The sequence below is a fragment of the Electrophorus electricus genome, chromosome 3, assembly GCF_013358815.1.
Source record: "Electrophorus electricus isolate fEleEle1 chromosome 3, fEleEle1.pri, whole genome shotgun sequence".
NCBI lineage: Eukaryota > Metazoa > Chordata > Actinopteri > Gymnotiformes > Gymnotidae > Electrophorus > Electrophorus electricus.
The window spans coordinates 28773853-28795653 of NC_049537.1; the positions used below are offsets into that span (position 1 = coordinate 28773853).

Here is a 21801-nt window from a genome sequence, read left to right on the forward strand (position 1 = left end):
GTAAATGACAGAAATTAGGTTAAGACTCACACACACACACACACACACACACACACACACACACACGCACAAAGAAGCTTGTATGATATTCCCGTCGCCTGGCTCAGTAACATTAGTTCAGAGTCATAGTCATGGTATACCTACAGGTGTATTTCGGTCTGTCTAAGGTGACAGGTGACACCCTGGGTAACACAGAACATTTGGACCAGGTCACAGTCTTAAGGACCTGGCAAGGGAATGTGCGGATGTTCATTTCGGGTGGGAACTGTTCTCTGTACTCTGTCCGAGTCTGATCTGCTGTGCCGTCACTCCAATACCCAGAAGACTCTACGGGTTCATTAAGAAGAAAAGTTAGCGAGAGTGCTGCTTGTCTTCCTCATGATGCCTTATGTTGCACTAATGTGGTGTTGTGTTACAGACACTTAGATGCACACACAAGCACTCACGACTCCAGATCACCAGCTAATCACAAGACATGGCCCAGGAATGGGCAGGGTTTGCTGAAGCAGGAAGATTTCCTCTCACTATAAAAACCTGGAGACTTGGTTTCTTGGTGTGCATAAACTTCTAAACGTTTCCCACTTCAAAGCACAGACCCTGGATTTCTGGACCATTATTTCAGTGTTCTGGCCTTTCCCACTGTATCCATCAGCAGAAGACATGAAACAAGTGAGGCCTCAACAGGGAAAAAGCCATATAAGGACTGAGAGCAGAGAGTCGAGAGCACTTCCAAAGTCTGGAAGCATAAACTGGGAGAAAACCTCTATGTATATGAAGACTCTCATATCACTACAATCCACTTTAGTGAAACTAAGATAAGATAAACACACTGTTATCATCATTATCATTGTCAGAAACATTTCCTCCACGTTGTTTGTAACATCTTGCTGCTTTCCAGATCATTTCTTTTCTTGTCAAATCCTGTGATCAGATAAACTTTCCAAAGATGTTTACAATTTTTGTTCTGAGTTACAAGTTCTGAGAATGAGCACATTTCAATTCCGAGTAATTATTCATTTAAATGATTGAAACGAGAGAAACTATTAGTCAATTTGCCATGAATTAAGATATTGTTACTATTACTATAGCAGTGTAAATAATCAAGTCTTTTGACAGAGATATTGTGCAAATCTAAGAGCCACAGTCCTATCCAGCATCACGCCCTGAGACCCAGCTGACACGCCTGCCTGTGCTCTGATGAAGTCTTTAACTAACGACCTGTGGACAGCACAAATTTGAACCTGTGGCCCAGAACGTCTGCAAAGTAACAGGAACTCTGATCGTTTTCAATATTCCACCAAATGAACACAATGACTAGGTTTGCATGAATCACGTTACTTCTCTTTGATCAAAACACTACTCTGCTACCAAAACCTACCCCAGCCACCCAGCAGGCCTGTAATGACCTTCCTGGTATTATTCCTGGTAATGATAAAGGCTACAGGGGGAAAAATATACATATTGTCCACAAGGACACAGCTGGCTGAGAAAACAACTCACGGAGAGACCTGATTTGATTTCCTCTCCTCTTCTTCCTCAACAGCTGAAACAACAGCAGTTCTTGGAGAGGAAGGCCCCACATAATTGCCGATCGTGTTGACACCAGGCCAAGGAAAAGGACACTGGACAGAGTATCAGAAAGTCCCGGTCAGTCCCATCCTACACACGCAGAGTGCTCCGGCTCTCACCCACCTCAGGGGTGCGCATGGAGATAGAGGCTAAACACAGAGAAGAGTTTGAATCTGGGGCTATTTCTAAACCTGACAAGGGAATGAGCGATATGGACATTAACAGCGGTGTGTGCTGTCAGATGAGCTGTTGTGAAGGGAGATGAACTGAGGTCTCACAGTGTGGAAGCGTTAAGGGTTTTTCCATGTCGACGTGTTTGCTAATGAACACAGTGCCTAGGAGGTGTGTATGCCTGTGTAATATTGTGACCACGGTGTGTTAATAGGACAAGGGTTCGTTATGTGTGGGAGTTCACAGGAAGTTGACCCCTCTCACGTGCACACTGGACTTCTCTGGAAAGAACAGGAGAACACAATAGAGCTCCACTACAACCTCTGTTTTCAAGGCAACGGATTTCCTGTCTGTACTCGTAGTAAGGACAGTTATACAGGGACCGTGTGTGTGTGTGTGTGTGTGAGCCCTCTACTAAATCTGAGAGACCATGTGCTGTGCAAACACAATGGCATGGGTCACACCCCCAGTTTGTGTTGGCTTGGCTGAACCGCTGAGGGGGCTTGTGGAAAAATGAACGAGAAGAAAGAAGCATTACCGATAACAGCAGCACACCATGAGACCGTAACGCTTCCCACATGCCGCCTCATCCCAAAGAACATACCACTGTAAGACCCCTTTTTGTAAATATTCATTATTCTGTCGGTAAAAGCCCAAAAAGCCAAAGCAACAACGTTGGTCCCAGTAGTTGTGAGACAGAACTCTATAAAATCAGACAAGACTTTTTTTCTCATTTCATTTCACCACGCTGCCCTGGACTCAACAAAAATAACAAAATGTCTCAAACGGCTTCCTGGACTACGCTCAGCCATCCCGCACATATGGCTGAGTGGGCCTGTTAGCGCATTACCTCATTAGCTCGGCGGGTAGACTCGACTAGCGTCTCCCGCGGCTGCCAGCACTGTGGTGGTCACTGAGAGGGTTCGGCTGTGGCCCTGTGCGACTATTTTCTCAGCCCCGATGAAGACGTCCAACAACACCTCCTGAGAAAGCCATATGTCCCCTGCTAGCCAACCTCTGCCCACCATATGTCAGACCGCAAGACTGTAAATCAGTCATTTTAACAAGGGCTCCAGGAACCACAGAGAAGACCCACTCCGAAGTGGACCCAAACCTTCCGGATGGCAAACACGGATATCAGATGGACACGGACAGATCTCCTGAGGGACAAAGTCACCTCTGTCTCATTACACGCCCAGGTAGGTTGTTAACAAGAGCCATCATCTTCAGGGTGAGGTTTGGGATTAGGCCTCATGGGAGAAGGGCGGCCTGCTGCTCAAACAGCAGGGGACGTGTTTTGGCATTTGGTAGCCATTTTTATTACAATTCAAAAATATGACTAAAGACGTTAAATTACATGAGCTGCTTCAGTTTGCCCTAATTCAAAGTAAAATAACAATATTTACTATATTTTTTTATCTACACATTTTATATATCTATTGTAAAAACAAGCCAAAGAATGAATTAATGGATGAATGTCGGGAACAAAACAGTGATAAAATGCAAAAGAACATAAGACAATAAAGACTTCTGAAAAGTGTACAGGATTGTTCAAGAGCCCAGCAAATATGACCTAAATGATATTATCCCTTGTCTTTTCGTTGTTATTAAGTCTTTATTTCATTATGTTTAAATAAAAACAATGGCCTTCACATAAATCAAATAATTTGTTGGCTCACTTTTGGCTAATGCATGTCCATGATATGAAAGAAATGACCTTTTTGAAAGGGGAACAGCATGTTGCCATCACATCCTCTCATAACATTTGACAGATTTCAGGATATATAAAGGTGATGAATACAAAAAGCATACATCTGAAAAGTGAAAACACTAAAAGCAAATTACACTGAACTTCAAAGAAGGACCTCTCTCACTCTCTCGTCCAACTACAGCACCAGTGTCCTGATTTACTCCTGGGGGAGGCTGAGGCTGGCCGTTAAGCTCACCGCCACACCCAGACAATAGGCTCAGATATGATAGGATTCCATCGTGACCTTTGACTTCATCTCCATTAGAACCCAGGTGATTTCTTAGCACAGGCTGAAGGGCAGTGAACTACAGTACACTAATTCCAGACACACAGACACAGGCCTGAGACCCCTGTTAGGCTTTTACGAGGTTTTGGACAGAGATGAGAGAGAGAGGCCGTGTGAGTGTGCACCAAACTCACCCGTGAAGAGGCATTTCAACTGCACAGAAACTTAATTACAAACATGTATGAATGTAGTGAATGCTAAAAAATCTTTTGCTGTAGAATTTTACAACAGTAAGCAGAAAAGCAAATCTCCCAATATTTCTGGGCACTCTGATTTGCAAATCATCCCATTTTTTTTCACTGTAATCTTGGTAAGTGACCTATGAAATACAATGAAAAACCAATGAACAACAATGATATTTCAACAGTTTAAGCGCCTGAACATTTTTAATATTGATAGTTTGATTTATTTACATATGCTGATCAAAAAGACTTCACAATCAAATTTATATCTTCGATATACAATACAAAAGCCATGGAAACTAATTTATAGGCAAGATACAGGGAGAAACAGATTTTTCTGACAGACATTACCCCTGTCGGCCTTATGAACATCCCTGCAGAAGCTGCACCAAGCCATTCCTGTGTGATCTGTTTGCACAGCTTCAGTGCGCTGCTAATGGCAGTTAATGGTGAGGGGTGCAAACCCCTCTTCACAGACGCAGGGACCACCGGCGAGATGAACCTCCTAATTCCTAGTCCCCCTGAGCTAATGGCAAGCCACATGTCAAAGCAAACATGCACAGCACAGCCTATGGATGCCTGATATTGGCACTTTCAGTCATAATAATGGTTACAGTATATACACAAATGTATAAATAATGACTTGGGTGTCATGGATGTGAGGAGAGTTTCTGAGGAGGTGTAGTCTAAGGTCTAGTCTCTGCCAGGGTGGCACAGACATTGAGGAATGTAAATTGTGATAATGTAAACATAGCATAGTAACACTCTATTCTGCCAGACCACGGGTGAAGATTTACATTTAAGTACCAACCTATCGCACTGTCAGTCTTCTTATTGTCAGCCTACACATACTCAGCTAATGTAAGTTTGTATTTTGTGTACACACCTAAGCGTAGTGTCATAAATAAGCATGGATTGAATTACTGTCACTACGTCAATAGAGGTTTCCCGCTGAAAAGGGTTTGTTTAGAAAACCAAGAACAGAAAAGGCATTACTAATTTGTTTCACACGATGCCACGATTAGTCCCTCCCAGCTTATGTGTTCCGTGTTTTTTCCTGTCTTGCCTATTTTAGTTCCATCCCTTAGTTTCGTTTTCTCCGAGCCTCGTTTGCTCTTCCACACCTGTCCCTCGTTTCTGGTCTTGTTAAGTTCATGTATTTAAACCCCATCTTGCGCCCCCTCTTTGCCTTTGTGTCTTTGTTTGTAATGTATCTCTGTGTTGGCTGTATGACTACGACTCTCCATTTGTCCCTAATAAATCTCGCTCTTCTCCGCACGGGCGTCCGCCTCCTTATCGCTCACCGTTACACACGAAACCTATATCGAAAAGTCATAGTGACTTTATTGACTACATTTACATTTGTTCCACCTAGTCCCAGTATACAGAGTTCTCATATAAAGAAAAAAAATAACATTTTAAAATGAACTGAGCTCAAAGTAACAGGGAAAAGGGACTCGACATGTTTTCATCTAGAACCTCAGGGTAAACAATCCGTTTCAGCACTGGACAAGACAAACCAGCTTCAAACCTACAGCTAGAAAACACACAAGTCTCAGTGTCCATGCTGAACTAGTACTGGACGATCCAGTTTCTGTCCCTTGGAAGACTCTGTGATACACTGAAAGAGGATGCAAGATAACAGGCTCAAATGTTCTAACATTTGACCTTTATCTTACAGATAATGCCCATGTACCCAATTTAACTCTTACCCAAACACTTGAAAACGGAAATGTATAATACATTAGTTATACAGAGAAATAATGTTTATCATTTTCAATTATAGACACTTTAAGCAAACGCATGGAAATACGGAATGCTCGCATGTACACACAGACACACACCCAATTAATACAAATAATAATAGATAAATAGAAAACACTTTCACACAAATACACGCAGATTGTCTTGACAAGCCCCGTGAGCCACAAATCCACGAACTCCTCTATTTTAAAACTTCGTTGGAGCACTAAAGACACAGATGCAGGCATGTTTTGGAAAAGCTCGCACACAGTACAGATTCCAAGGGCAAGGATGTGAAGCTCCACCATACGCAGTGATTGGCAGCTGCTAGCCGGCCAACGGCCCTCTGCAGATTACATGACCACACTTTTTTTTTTTATTATTCACTAGTCTCTTCATCCGCTAATCTGTGGATCTAGAAGAAATCCACCTGAGATTTCCACAGCACGAACATGAGCCTGGAACCATCATAGATCCAGACATGAATCCCTTCCCCCCAGACTAGAAATTATTACGGGTTATGTTTAAGTATTATAACAATTGTGATAACCCCATTATCTGAGCTACTGCATTTAATAAGTCCGTATATAGCTAGTGAACAAAGGTTAAATGTAAATATTTGAATAATCACAAATTTACAAAAATGTTGGCAAACTCATGGATTGAAATATATGCTATATGTAAAAATGTCAGTGTTTGTCAGTGCCCATTCGTTTTAGAAAAAAAAAGCCTTAAATTCAGTATTAAACGGTTATTGTTGTGTACCTTGTTTCTTGTTTAAATGCAGAGATTAACCGTGAGATATGAAAAGGGAACCTAAAATCTGATTTGTGACTATAGCTCAGACGTGTCTATGAAGTAGCCGAAACAAGTTGACTGCAACGTCATGACCACGTAGAACATTTTGAAACCTGAACATATTCCCGCAAAAACGGAAACCTCCCAGGCTGCTACAGCGTACATTACCTGAGCAGAATCAGCATAGCAGCAATGATTAAACATTAGAAACTTTTAAAAAGACGTTCTAATATAAATCTACGAACAGGTAACGTAATGTAAAAAAAAAATAGATATAAAATATTTTTCTTTCTTTGTTGTTGTTACTCAGTATTTCATTACTGGCTCTTTTTTTTACTAAACGCGTCCCTCCGCTCCCACTCTAATAAACGTACGAAACGTCACACTTGCTGAGCCCGTTTCATGCATGCCACCTGACAATGCCCCGATTAAAAAATCATCCGCACGGCTGCTGAGATTTATTTTTTTACATGAAATAAATATTCCTTCAGATTCACATAATTTTTAACAACATCATTTTAACAGCAGAAAAAATTGGCTGTGTAGTTAGTAGGCAAAAAAAATGGATGATTCACACATCTTTTTTTTTATTACGGCGTATCTGTTAAAAGTTCTTTAGCGGTCCTAAAGGTGTATATATGAGCGGCGGATGATTATATGATTGCTCTCTAACAATCGCAGCGACTTTTTATCGCGCCAGTCTGAAACAGCGAAGCGCGTAACCAGATATTCAAAAACAATACGTCATCCCACAATGCACCGTCCATCGACCCGAAGCATTACCTCATCCCATAAGGCTTTGCGCGGGGGGGGGGGGGGGGGAATCGTCTGGCGGTCGTCTAGGCAACGCACCTTATCTGCAACTGGGAACGCCCACCGTTGCCTCCAACCAATAGGAGGCCTCGGGCATGACATCATAGGGAGGCCTATTTTTAGTGTGGCGGTGGTAGGAGATAAGGTGGGCCTCCACGCTGGAGAGAGCACAGTACACACAGCTCGCCAGGGAGGGAGTAAAGCGAGAGCGCAGAGTACACACAGCTCGCCAGAGGAGAGAGAGCGAAGGCAGAGCGCTGTAGAAATCCCAAACCCCCCCAAAAAGTTTGGACTTCATTGCTTTTCCTCTGCCGACACTTCTGGATCACGTAACGGAGGCAGTGAAAAGAGGTTTATGCTCTAAGCAAAGGTAGTGGTGGACGTGTCTATAAGTTTACGCAACACTTTTCCTGCCGGGACGGGGGATATAAGAACGTGTCTCTGAAGTTGGAAACTGCCTGCAATTCGTAGGCTTTCAAGCAAGACAGTTTCAGTCTTTTTTGAATCAGACATCAGCTGAAAGAAGGCCAAGGTGGATCGCTCGGAATTGTGTGTGAAACGACTATTGGTCTAAAGTTTTGGTTTCTCTTCTATGTCTACCAAGATGGAAACTACTTTGTACGATGACTCTCTGAACGGCGCGTTCACACAGCATGACAGTGCTGCTTTTGGATACAACCCCAAAGCTCTGAAACACAACATGACTCTGAACCTGACAGATCCAACCGGCACCCTGAAGCCGCACCTGCGGGCAAAAGCGAACGACATCCTCACCTCGCCAGATGTCGGACTGCTCAAACTGGCTTCGCCGGAGTTGGAGAGGCTAATTATCCAATCCAGCAACGGTCTCATCACGACAACACCGACCCCAACTCAGTTTCTGTGCCCGAAGAACGTCACAGACGAGCAAGAGGGCTTCGCGGAGGGCTTCGTGAGAGCACTGGCGGAGCTGCACCACCAACATATGCCCAACCCGCCAAGCGTCACTTCAACTCCTCAAACTACTATTAACAACTCGATGGCAACCGTCTCGTCTCTGGCAGGTGGTGCGGTGTACAGTTCAGCCTTGCGTTCGGATCCACCGGTGTACGCGGACCTGAACACCTTTAACCCGGCGATCAGCACTGCACCCCCGGCTACGCCGAGCTTTAGCACCGCCAACCCGGCGATGAGCTTCACAACTGCCCCGCCGCAGCACACGATGAACACGCAACTCCCGGTCCAGCACCCTAGACTACAGGCACTGAAAGAGGAGCCTCAGACGGTGCCAGAGATGCCAGGTGAGACTCCTCCGCTTTCACCGATCGATATGGAGAGTCAGGAGCGGATCAAAGCCGAAAGAAAACGCATGAGGAACCGGATCGCCGCTTCGAAGTGCCGGAAAAGGAAACTAGAGAGGATTTCCCGGCTGGAAGAAAAAGTCAAGACGCTGAAATCCCAGAACTCGGAGCTGGCGTCCACCGCAAATATGCTCCGCGAGCAAGTCGCTCAGCTTAAACAGAAAGTTATGAATCATGTCAACAGCGGGTGCCAGCTTATGTTGACACAACAGTTGCAGACGTTCTGAAAAGAACGGCATTACATGGAGCTAAGTGAACTAGACTGAAGGGACACACTTGGAGAGCTGTACACTAGCCGGGGTGGGAGGCCGGGAAAAGCGTCTCTAATGGCAGTAGTCCACCGGGTCCGGGATTGTGGCCTTGTGCCTTGCGCTGTGGCGCGTAAAGGATGTCCAGACTGGAGTAGAGATTCCACGACCTGGGTCCACCGGTGACAACTAAGACCGCACCAGACAGCATGAAAGACTCAATCTGTTACATGTTGTTTTTTTTCTAATGACAAAAGAGACTTCTTGTTCAATTTGACCAAGTTGCGCATGGACCTAACCCTAAAGGAGCACCCAGTATTAAAAGAGAAAGAGAACTGTAATAGGAACATTGACGCGCGTGAAGCAGGAAGTTGCGTCCTCTATAAAGTTTTAAAAACTTTTGTTAAAACCTGCCTGGCTTCTAAATTGCAGTATACTTTCTGTTCTTAAACTGAATTGAATTGACGTTATTTGATTTAGTCAAGCTTCAACAGTTTCTTTTTCTAAAGTTTCTTAATGAGGTTTCACTCATTGTTATTTGTAAATAAGATCAACGGGGAGTACTTAAGTTTACCATTTGTAATAAAAGTACTACATTTTTTTTAAAGTTGGTTTTCTGAGCTGATCAGAAACTAATCGATATTTATGAACTGTAATAAAGTATGTAAAACAAAACAGTGTCTCTTGTCCATATCAAGGCGTGCCTGCGAGGGAGAACGAACATGTTAATACATGTTTTAAGTGCGACCAGCGCATTACTATTTCGTATGTGGCCTTCAATATGCGATGCAAGTTCGCATGTAGCCCTGCTTCAGCAAATACCATCCAGAAACATTATTTCCATAAGAGAAGACATCACGTTTACTCATTTAGGTTAGTTTATAGGTGCCATATCAATACACAAACGTGAGGAACCGCTGTGATGCATGCAGCTTTTCTGCACGTCAGGTCAAGTCACTAGCCCAGATTTATGCGATGCATTATGTTGCCCTATATCTTATGAATACTTAATATTTTACTATTCAACAAATTTATCCGCAAACAACAATATCTTTAAACAAACTAAAGCGTCCATGTAATAGAATACAACCGCAAAGACTGTTTAAAAGTGTCCACGTTTTGGTATGACTGCTAGCCACATGTAATATTAGGTTATCGTGGTCCATATGTAAGAAGCACATAAGACAGCCAAAGACATAACAGCATCAACACGAGTGAATCTTACTTAGAATTTATTTCGGTATCACGGTAGTCTTAAATTTAGTTAAACATATTACTAATAATAATTTAATATTTTTTGTGGTTATGTAAAAAAAAGTTCGTGTAAAGATTTTGCAAGTAAAAAAAAACCTAGGATGTCCTAGTTTTACTGCAAAACACTTCTCTACACTAACTGATTTGGAAAATACAGCTTTCGTCAAACCTCAATTTTATACCACTAGAGGGAGCCACCGACCTGTATTAGATCAGTGCTAAGTCTACAAGTACATTTTAGTGTTTCATATTCTACTCTTATTACTTGCATGGTTGTACAGGACACCCAGGATGTGTATGTATGTGTGTTGTGTGTGTGTGTGTGTGTGGGGGGGGGGGGGGGGGGGGTGGCATATAAAACGCATTGTCCGGTAACAAATCTCAAGTACCTTAAATGTGTTATGAACCTGGACAGTTTACAGGGAGGCTTATTTAAAGTTTTATTTAGTCTAACATTATTATAATATATGAGCGGAAAACGCAATTTCCATACAAGTCACAAAAAAAGCTAATATTTAGTGTGCACATTATTAATATTGTTTATAAATCACTACTTATTCAAGACTGGAACATCAACGCCACCTTTGATTATATTTTAATTTCTCGACCTATTATATGTTAGCGAAGTAAGTAAAATGTCCCTCAGTAAAATAATGTCAACAATTCAGATTTTGTATGCAACATTTTATTATCGTTTCACTGCCCAAACATGGCAAGGGGTGATATCATACCGGAACACCGGAACCTACCTAACCATATAAGGCAAGGTAGCGGTCGGAAGACCTACGTCACATTAGCAGATAGTGGGCGGGTATTACGGGAAGTGGGACTCCTCAGTCTGATTTAAATGCACGTGCCACGTTGTTTAAAGCTGTCAAACTATCCTTCTTTCAGTAGCCTAATAAATAGATAAAGAATAAACAGATAAAGAAAGTCTTTAACTTCGGATGTGACTTTGTAGAAGCGAATATATATCTTATAAAAGATAATATGTTATACACACTGATAGTCTTTAAAAATCGCTCTCCAGTGAACAGTAACTTAAATTATTTGAATAAAGTAAGTTATGGTTTACTAAAATGATAGATTATGACCTATATAGGTATCTGTTTGAAGCTCTGCTCATGCAGTATAATCATCATTTATCATGAGACATCTAGAAAGTAAAACAGACTACATGCTTTTTAGACTGAAAACAGAAATGATCTGAGGATGAAAACGAAAGCAAACTGCAAGAGGTCGTTTTGTGAGCCTTCTTCAAAAGTCACAATGAAGACCCAACAAAAAAATGGTCATTTTATAGCATTTACACATATAATAAGTTTAAGGCACATTCATGCATTGAAATAAAGTAAAGAAATATATCTAACTTAAGTGACAAAGTAATCCAGAGTTACATGATCTTGGTAATACCAGAACACAAAGACAAATATGTGTCATGGCTACAGTTGTCATGTAGCAGATTACTTGTTACAAAAAACGTTTCTACTAAGTCTCTAAAGTGTCTACACTCACAAAAAAATCTTTCTTCATATGACACATAATTGTATTCTGTGCAGAACTGTTATCAAAAGACAATTTTAAAGACTTTTCACACGTTATAAGAGACATGTGGACATTTAACCAATCTGAATTTCCTCTATATCTGGTTGCTAAGAGATATCTGAATGTTTGATGACAACCGCCATTGTAAGCAGCTACCATGTTCAGACCTCTCCATACATTTTCAGCTTATAAAGTATTTCCCTTAATTACCAGAACATATATGTTTTTTGTTTTTGTTGTTTTTAAGAGTAATCATCATGGGTTCAACTAGCTTCACAAATCCTTACGCTATTGAAGTGATTCGAACTAAGAAGAAGGAGCTAGTTGGCAGCATTTCCAACACTGAAGACTTATTGGACCTTCTTATTGCTAACAGAGTTCTTCTGCCAGAGAGCCGAGTTCTCGTGTCTGATATCACAGGGCGAGAGGAGAAGAATTCCAGAATGCTCAACATCCTGGTCTCACGGGGGGAACGGGCGTGCAGAATCTTTTTTTACCCCTGCTTGAAGAGTGCTGAACCTGATTTGTACCAGAGCATGAAGACCTATGTCAGCCAGCTAAATGAAAACATTAGGGACACAAGAAGACAACTGATTGGTTATCTGCTAGAGAAAGACGTACAAGAGCCAATTAAGAACATAAAGCACAAAGACAGGGACCATCGCAGTGGGAGAGCAAAGCATAAATCAGAAACGGCTATCGTGGCTACATCCTTAAAGGGATCAAGGAACACCTCCGTAAAACCAGAGGACACATCAAATGCAGTTTTCAAAGCAGTGTCCACAGGTGACTTATCTCTGTTACCGAAGCTCATAAAAGGTACAAATGTTAATGACAAAAATGTGTCCTCTGACACACTCCTACACCTTGCTGCAGAGCATGATCAGGTGGCTGTGGTAAACTTTCTCCTCTGTCAAGGAGCCAAGCTGGACCTGAGGGATCGCCATGGCCGCACTGCCTTACACAGGGCTGCACAGTCTGGCCACAGCACTGCTGCAGTGGCCCTGGTTAGGTCTGGAGCTGACATCCATGCCATGGACCAGGACTCCAAAACTGCCCTGCATTTAGCAGCACAAAGTAGGCATGATGCCACCGTCAGAGCCCTGGTGCTGGAAGAAGCCAGAAGCTTCAAGGGCCAGACTACGTTCCTGCACTTGGCTGCTATGGAAGATGACCCGTCAGTGGCAGATATTTTGCTGCAGAATGGTGCTTCGGTGGATGTCCGTGATGCACAGAAGAAAACAGCACTGTTTCATGCAGTTAGCCGTGGAAGTGAGAATGCAGCTGCCGTACTTCTGCAGGCAGGCGCCCAAGTGGATTCTGGGATCATCGAGGCAGCATTTGAGCTAAACAGAAGGTCACTGATGTCCCTGCTTCTCAGGAACATCAAGACCAAAGTGTCTCAGAATGAGGTCAAATCTGCTCTGTTCAAAGCAGTGAGGAAGAATCTGGATGGGATCGTGGCTGCTCTCGTTGACAGTGGAGCAGACGTAAATATGCATAATGACCTTGGGTACACGCCCGTGCTTCTAGCCACAGAGCTGAGCAATGTTGAGGTGTTTAAAGTGCTGGTCTCTAAAAATGCTGATCTACATGAGAAGCTTCCTAACCAGATCTCTGCTCTTCACCTGGCCATCCAGAGTGGCAATACACCAATAACACAGGTATGTAAATTTGAGGGTGGAGGGGCATAGTATAGAATTATTATGCATAATGTAAAAAATACCTCACGGGTGAATTTTTTATACCCTAAAAAGCACCTAATCATGCATGATTGTTTAATAATGTCAGTAGAGAATGAACAACTGTTGATAAAAAACAAAAACTGTTGATGAAAAACATAGCTAGCCAAAGCACTGGATCCATTAATCTACCATCAAAGCACTGGATCCATTAAACTAGCATCAACAGCACTTAAAAAACCTTTTTTAATATGTGATCCTAGATATTACTGAATAAGGGTGTGGACCCTAACAACAATGGCCCCAAAGACCAAACCCCTCTGCATCTCAGTGCTTTGTACAACCACCCGGCTCTGATGCCTCTGTTGCTCCACAAGGGGGCTCAGATCGATGCTGTCACCCAAGAAGGCCTCACTGCCCTGCATCTTGCCAGCCAAAATGGGCACGCGGAGTCAGTGGCCCAGCTGCTGGAGAGTAAGGCAGACCTCCATGCCCGCGACCTCCAGGCCAGGACGGCCCTGCACTGGGCAGCTGCACATGGGGAGGCAGCTGTCGTAAAGCTCCTCCTCTCTGCTGGGGCCCATGCCAATGCCACCGAGAAAGACAGGAAGACGCCGCTGCACCTGGCTGCCATGGCGGGCCACGCCGAGGCCGTGTCAAGCCTGCTAGCGAGGAAAGCGAAGGCAGGGGCTAAAGACATGGACGGCTGCTCCGCTCTGCACTATGCAGCCGGGAACGGGCACGCGGACGTGGCCGCTGCTCTCCTCGCCGCTGGAAGGAACAAGAACGTCGACGAGAGGAACGCATGGAGGAGGACACCCCTGCATTTGGCGGCTGAGCGCGGGCAGGGCCGGCTGGTGGACCTGCTGCTGGAGAGACGAGCCAGGATCAACGCCACGGACAACAACAAGGACACGCCGCTACACTGGGCCTGTCGTGCAGGGCATCTGGGCACAGTGCAGAGTCTGGTGAACTGGACCCGTGGGGAGAGGGCAAGCCTGCAGGCCACTAACAGCGTGAAGAAAACAGCCCTGCAGGTGGCGGAGGCCGAGGGCACAGCAAGCCACCAGCGCATCGCCACGCTGCTAAAGAGAAGGATGTTCATCATCAAATAATAAAAAAGACTGCAGCTCAACAACCGGTGCATGATTACAAGGCTGATGGAAAATGGGAGTGACAACACAATTTAAGACAATTTTTTGTTCTTTATATATAGAACAAAAAATTGTTTTAAATAGTGATGTCTATATATATATATATAGAGAGAGAGAGAGAGAGAGAGAGAGAGAGAGAGAGAGAGAGAGAGAGAGAGAGAGAGAAAGAAAGAGAAAGCGAGACACTGTGTGTGTCCCCACATCCTCTGCATATGCTCAAGAAATACCAAGGACTGAAACTTATGTGTGTTTGTCCTAATACACATCAGCTTCAGCATTAGCTGTTCTCTAGGTGTCACTCAAACACCATGTATTTCAAACAGCACAGGGCAATGACGGTAAACCGGTTAACCTCAAAGAAGTACATCAGCGAGATGGCTACATCTGTCATACTGTTTACTGGTTGGGAAAAATACAATTAAAAACAACAACAAAAAATACTCTGGTACGTGTTCTCATTTAAAAAAAAGAATTACAGCTACGTTTTCCAACGCGGAGTATGCGAATATGTAGAACACAATTAAGTTAAATCCAGATACAGTCATTTTAGGGTAAAGAAAACTGCTGACACGCTGTTTTGCGAGCACACGCATCGCCATACGACGAATGTTGCGCGCTGTTTTCAGCAACACACAAAGTGTTCCTGGGAAAACGCCAACGTCACGTGACTTACTCCGTAACGTCACAAACCTGGGTCACGTGGTTTACTCTTGTCGTAGCTCTTCACGGAAATGGCTAGAAACGAAGAAAAACAACTTGGACGATTGAATCGATTGTGGCTACAAAAGGAAAAAGAGGGTAAATCTGCATTACAGCGAAGCGACATGTTTCACATTGACCGAAGGGCAGGTTTCCAATTAAGATAACTAGCTAGCTAACATAGCTTAGCTAACGATCTTAAGTTAGTTTGCACTTTACAACGTGAATTTTAGTTATTCTGTTTTAATTGCAGACGGACGTATAAAAGATGTTAATGAGTCAAGACCAAAACTTGTGAGTAATTAATTCAATACCACTTGTATTAGCCTGCTAGCCAGTTAACTTAGCTGTCCCTACATAAACTCTGTTAATATCGGTGTCCTTTTTCTAGGCAACATTAAATTCTGCACAAGCCGTGAGGAAGTGGATACCGAGCATCAAGAATGAACTGGAGTACTACCTGCAGGTATAATCAAAAGGCTGTCAGACTGTGGTTAAGATAAGATTAGCAAATCACGGCTAACCTACCCGCCAGCGAAAATCAGTTGCGCGGATAACACATAACATAGTCCACCCATCCCCCAGATATTCCCACTGTATCTAACAAAACCTGATATAAAAGATAAAGTGTAAACCGATATTTTGTGGTTTCGTGGACTACGTATTTGAAATGACCGTTTTGTGGTGTCAGTTGATTTCTGATTAAATTCGGTAGACTGATGACTTTGCTGTCCATTTAATTCATTTTGCTAGAGTGAAATTTGAGTTGACCAAGAGTCAGGTACAGTGGGAACGGATCTGTTCTGGCTAGTGGCCTCAGTATTTGAAAGGATCATGTTACGGTCTCCTTGATGTACTCTTTCACATGTGCGGTAAGGAGTCTATTCTCGTTACCGTCTAACTACCGCGAAGGACCGTATTATTTTCGCTGGTCAAACTTTACCGTGTTTGGACTACACAGGCGTCTGGTTTAACCGAGTAAACACTAGGCAGCTTGTTTCATTTTCCATTCGCCTTTTCGGTTTTGTGAACGGATTGATGGAGAGTAATTAGCTAGTATAGCTACCTAATACAGAAATAATAGAGATGGAGGCTTGCTCATTTGCAACCGTCCGATCTGAAACCAACATGAACAATCTTTGTGAATATTAGAAATGGGTCTAAGACTCACACGTGTCAATCAAGACACATTAAATATAGTAGAAGATTCCAGGTGAGGAACTGCGGTGTACTGTAGTATGTGAGATTCGGAGTTGTAGTAAAGTACACAGATTTTCCAGACACACCGAACGTTTCAGACCGAGGTCCTTTAGAAGCGCTTTGCTTGCCCAGCTGATGTAGGAGCTCTGTCTGTCTGGAAATTTGTGTACTTCACGACAATTTCGAATATATATATATTTGTCGTGAAGTACACAAAGTTTCCAGAGAAACGGGCTAATGCTGTGTCCATTAGTATTAAAATGCCTTGCAAATGGAAATGACAAATCCTTAATTCTGATGGTCCTAAGGTGCTCAACAAACCTATCAGCAAGCCTTCTCTTGGTATAAAGCTGATTACAACTCCTACAAGTACTACAGTAGACAACTTATGCAGTGATGCATGAGTTGGAATGACTGATGACAATCCTTTTGTGCCAGTTATTTTAGTGTCTGTGTAAATAAATTGACATGTTGCACACCTAGAGCAGTTGCAGGCCACAGTTATTATCTGAATGGTCATTTATCTCACTCTTGACGAGCATGTCTTTGATGTTATCGTCTCATCAGTAGGAGATTAAAAAGGGATGCAGTCTGCCTCACCATTCAGAGAATTCTGAAGTGTTTTATATTATATAAGTATTATATTAGCAACTATTTTTGTTTATAGGATAAGCCAGCACCAAATGAATTCTTTTCTTAAAAGCTGATTGTTTTTATGTCAGTGCATCCACTCTCTGAACAGGTAAAACACAAGCTCAGATCATCTATGACTTACTTAGGAAACCCACAGTTTTGAAAATATTCATGCTCTTCCATATTTCTTTTGGATAAAGGCCTCATTCTCAATGCAAATGTTCTTAAGTCTAAGTAGCTGTGAATAAAGGATGTTTTTACAGGCCTGTTTTATACATGCACACATAAATAAATAAAATATATATATATATATATATATAAATAAATTATATATATATATATATATATATATATATATATATATATATATATTAGATAAAATTATAAACACACAATTATTAGGCAAATTTTTTTTGTATTTGTAATTGTATTTTTGAGGATTCATTTTATTGTTGAACAACTACAGTGCTCTGTTATATCAAAATGTTAATAAGTCTCAAACCTGAATATTTAAGAAAATAAAAGTGAGGTTTTGGCTTTCTTATGAGAATCTGTATGCATAATTATTGGGCAACTATTAGTGTCTCTAATTAAACTCTTAACTATTATCAACTTTTGACATTTCCAAAAAAAGAATGGAAAACAAAGGGACATGTAGCAGCCCTTCAGTAACAGTCATAAGTCTTCCATTCTTGGAGTCTGTCAGTTTCTTAATCTGTTGATAAACGTTTTGTGCAGCAGCAACCACAGCCTCCCAGAGTTCAGAGAGCTGTACTGTTTTCCTTCACTGAATCTCCCGTTTTAAGAAGGGCCCACAAGTTCTCAATAGTGAGGAAAGGGGCGCATGTCATTATTATTTCATCTTTAAAGCCTTTACTGGCTAGCCACCCAGAGGATGGCACATTGTCCTGCATAAAAATCATGGTCTTCTTGAAAGATGCAGACTTTTTCCTGTACCACTGCTTGAAGAAAGTGTCTTCTGAAAACTAGCAGTAGGTTTGGGAGTTGATTTTGAGTCCATATTCAATCTGAAAATGTCCAACTAGCTCAAATTTAATAATACCAGCTCATAGCAGTACCCCACCTCCACCTTGCTCACGTCTGAGTCGAAGTGCTGCTCCACGCCCATTACTGATCCAGCCACGGGCCCATCCATCAGGTCCGTCAAGAGTCACTCAGTCTTTCAAAATCTGTCTTCAAATATTTCTTGGCCCAGTCTTGACATTTGACCTTATGTGTCTTGTTCAGTCGTGGTCGGGTTTCAGCCTCCCTTACCGTGGCCATGAGTACCGAACACCTTGTACTTCTAGCCACTCCAAGTACGTTGCAGTTCTGGAATATGACAGCACTGGAGGATAATGGGTTTCTGGTTGCTTCATGTTTGATTAATCTCAAATCTTTGGCAGTTAATTTGCATCTTTTTTTTTTTTCTTATAGGAGAGCTGCATTCCTCTGAAAGGCTTTTTATAACTTTTGACTGTTCAGAGTCAGTTAAATCTCCTTTTTGGCCCCATTTTGCCTGAGGAAAAGCAGCTACCTAATAATTATGCTCACCTTGATATAGAGTGTTGATCTCCTTAGGCCACACCCTCCCTCATTACACAAATACGCATCAGCTGGTATGCTTCAATAAGAAAGTTTATACAGCTTGGAGTTGGAAAATGTGCATAAAATGGTCAAAATATGGTCAAAATAGTCTCTTGTGTAATAATTGTGCACACCGTGTGTGTGTATAATAAAACTAGTAGACATATCTTACAGTTCAGGCCTATTTGCATGTTCAGAACTAAATATTCATACTGTCTATAAAGTGAGATGGACATGAAGTAATATATTCCAACTTTTAAATATATTTAATCCCCTTTACCCTCTCAATCTTATTTGCTAACGGTTCAGAAACATTACAGGTAGTTGACATTCCTTTATCTATTCAACTGTTACTTTTAAAATAATCTAGATTTCACTAATTGTGCAGTCTTCTTCTTTCTGTGACTTTCTGACTGCCCCTCTCTCATACCCATAGCAGTCCCAGTTATCCCATTACCCAGAAAGGAAGATAGCAGAGTTCCAGCAGCAAATTGAGAACTTGGAAAAAGAGTATAAACGATACCTCAAGAAACTGCGCTCTCTGGACCCCACCTGTAAACACAAGCCTTGGACCCCTAGGGCATACAGCAAGAGGAGGCCAGACTCTGACAGCAGTCAGTGCATTGGTTAGTCCACCAGATATATGGCCAAGTTGTACTGATGCTCTAAACACTGCATATGTACCCAGTGTCATGGTTCGGATGTGGGGGGTCTGACCCTCCTAATTAAATAATTAAGACTCAGACCCTCTCAAAAAGAGGTAAAAACAACTGTTCGGTGGAAGTGGAGCCAAACACCCACCTTACCAATATATTTCCCTGGGAAAAGGTTGACCTCCCCCCCCCCCCCCCAGTTGTCACTATATATATCGCATTTTGTGCAATGTGTAAATAAAGGGTAAATAAAGTTACCATGACCATGTTCTGAACCTTTCACAGCCAAGAGACTTTGTGTGCCTGACCATAGCCAAGTCACTGCTGAAGAAAAGGCGGCAACGCTTACTCCGAAAAACCAGGCTGTCCCCGGCTCATCAGCCCACCCAGCTTCTGATCTTCCAGACCAGGATCTCCCGCTCTCCTTTGACCGCACCAGGCTGGCGGTGGTGGTAGCTGGAGCTCGTGGGGTCCCCTCAAGGCAGCCACAGACCACGAGTACCCTGGTTCATGTGCTGCACAGTGGCCTTCCCAACCTGCTCAACTCGCCTGTGGCAGCAGCTGCAGGACCTGAGGACAGAGCCGGCACTAACATCCCTGACATCACTCAGACTAGGAAAGGACATGTGTTGGGACTGGGATGCTACTCGTCTTCCTCAGATGAGGAAACTTAACAGATAAAAGTGCGGACACTTTTGAGTGGAATTCCAACGAGTCTTTTTTGTGTGTGTGTGTGTGTACATATGTACACACACATATATATATATATATATATATATATATATATATATATATATATATATATAAAATAAAGTTGTATTTATATTGAATAAAATTCAGTAATTTTTTTTTTGATAAATATTTTTTTTAATTAATTTGAATGTCCAAAGTCTTCAAGTGTCTCTTAGAAGAATAGTTATATTGTAGCTGCAGTCACACTCAATGGGAAAATAAGTCAAACTGGCTTTTAAACTGGGTTAGGTTCACACCACACTTCTGAACTGTTCGTTAGCCACCTGTGAGCTTGTCTGAGCTTCAAAGGGTTTGCGCTAGTAAGGGCTACTCTTGTGTGTTGGTGTGACTAGGCTTTACCTGTGTGGGTGTCGTTAAAACTTCATCCAGCAGTTTCAGATTAAGAAGTGGAGATTACCTTACAGTTGCAGCAAGTAGACCACGTATGCAGCACTGCGTACCGTCTTCTCAATAAGCAGAGGAATGCTGACTCAGAGAGAGAAGGGCTGCTTCTTTTCTCCAAAAGTCTGGTCGCTGCATGCACAGCCCACGTCACCCCCAAAACCCCTTCCCCTTTTAATTAGTGGCAGGAGCGTCTGGCTCTGCATCACTTCCCGTAAATGAAGCCGGTGCTGATGATGAGTCTGACAGAAGACTCATTGCGCATGCATACATGTGGACTGGACTTCCCTTTATCTGTGAACAGAACCTGAAGATTTACACACAAAGCCTTTTCTGAGAAGGTCTCTTCACGAAGGATACTTCAGCATGGTTTCACTCCTCTGCTATATGATGATTTCATGGTGTCCTTGAAATAACTTCTATTTTCTTTTATGGTCATTTCCACTATTTACAAATGAGATGAATAAACATGACTGAGGGGATTGTTACACTCTAGGATAAAACCTTTTTTTTTTTTTTTTTCCCATAAGATGATAGATTGAACATATTTCACATTGTTGTTTTGCAACTTTTTACATTATATTCAAGTTCAAGTTTGGTTTATTTGTCACATACATAGTCACTCAGATGTATTCAGAATATTCAGAATGTATGCCCCCATCCTGGTCATTAGTATTCATTAATAAATATGCAAGACATGTTTTATGAATAGGAATGTTAATGGGAACATTTTTTGCTCTTTGCATGTAATTTCACCACCGTGCAAAGCTGTATGTGCAGAAAAAGGTAAAAAATAATATAATTCTGATGGGCTGAGAGTGGATTACGGCTTCTATTGCATATATTACTTAACCAGCATGGAAAGACTTAAATAAGATGCTAGTTTCCCTCTCGGTGACATTACTGGAATTCATGCAATTTAAGCATCAAGCATCATCACAGAAGTTTTGATTGTGCTGACTGTGTCATGTCAATCATTCGTATATATATGGCACTGGTTGTGGTTTAGCTTGTAACTGAAACTTGTTATTTAACTAGGCCACTGCACTAGACAGGTGATACTAGTGTTTCCAGCCATGGGAAATTCTGACTACTGACTTGAATGTGAGAAGGACATATACCAGTAGGAAACTATTCTTCGACAACAGGAATGAGTGGACTGACCTGGACAGAGAGTCGAGACGTGGTAATTATGATGTGAGAGGGATTCTGGGCTAGTCCTGATAAATGTATTTAAAACGAGTGAAAGCAAACCAGACTGACACTTCAACTGACATACGTGCCTGTTTGCGCTGACGAAAACGAGCAGCTTCTTCCAGTAAATCTGTTGTGTGTGTGTGTGTGTGTGTGTGTGTGTGTG

General features: G+C 42.3%; 3 protein-coding genes across 4 annotated transcripts; all 3 read left to right on the top strand.

The window, feature by feature from the left end:
- The first annotated feature begins 7463 nt into the window (after positions 1 to 7463).
- On the top strand, positions 7464 to 9579 carry jun (Jun proto-oncogene, AP-1 transcription factor subunit). The gene has a single exon (XM_027028582.2). The coding sequence runs from the start codon at positions 7905 to 7907 to the stop codon at positions 8877 to 8879; it is 975 nt and encodes a 324-aa protein (XP_026884383.2). The 5' UTR covers positions 7464 to 7904; the 3' UTR covers positions 8880 to 9579.
- Positions 9580 to 11956: 2377 nt separating this feature from the next.
- On the top strand, positions 11957 to 14496 carry caiap (CARD- and ANK-containing Inflammasome Adaptor Protein). Its single transcript, XM_027028583.2, has 2 exons — positions 11957 to 13363; positions 13645 to 14496. Exons 1-2 carry the CDS (start codon positions 11957 to 11959, stop codon positions 14494 to 14496), a joined length of 2259 nt encoding a protein of 752 aa, XP_026884384.2.
- Positions 14497 to 15237: 741 nt separating this feature from the next.
- Positions 15238 to 20039, top strand: si:dkey-86e18.1 (uncharacterized protein LOC557342 homolog). Of its 2 annotated transcripts, none has more exons than XM_027028579.2 (5): positions 15238 to 15333; positions 15488 to 15528; positions 15626 to 15700; positions 19091 to 19280; positions 19593 to 20039. In XM_027028579.2, exons 1-5 carry the CDS (start codon positions 15267 to 15269, stop codon positions 19979 to 19981), a joined length of 762 nt encoding a protein of 253 aa, XP_026884380.1. In that variant the 5' UTR covers positions 15238 to 15266; the 3' UTR covers positions 19982 to 20039. The 2 variants fall into 2 exon arrangements, with proteins under 2 accessions (XP_026884380.1, XP_026884381.1); XM_027028580.2 differs by having other exon boundaries at positions 19094 to 19280.
- Positions 20040 to 21801: the final 1762 nt, after the last annotated feature.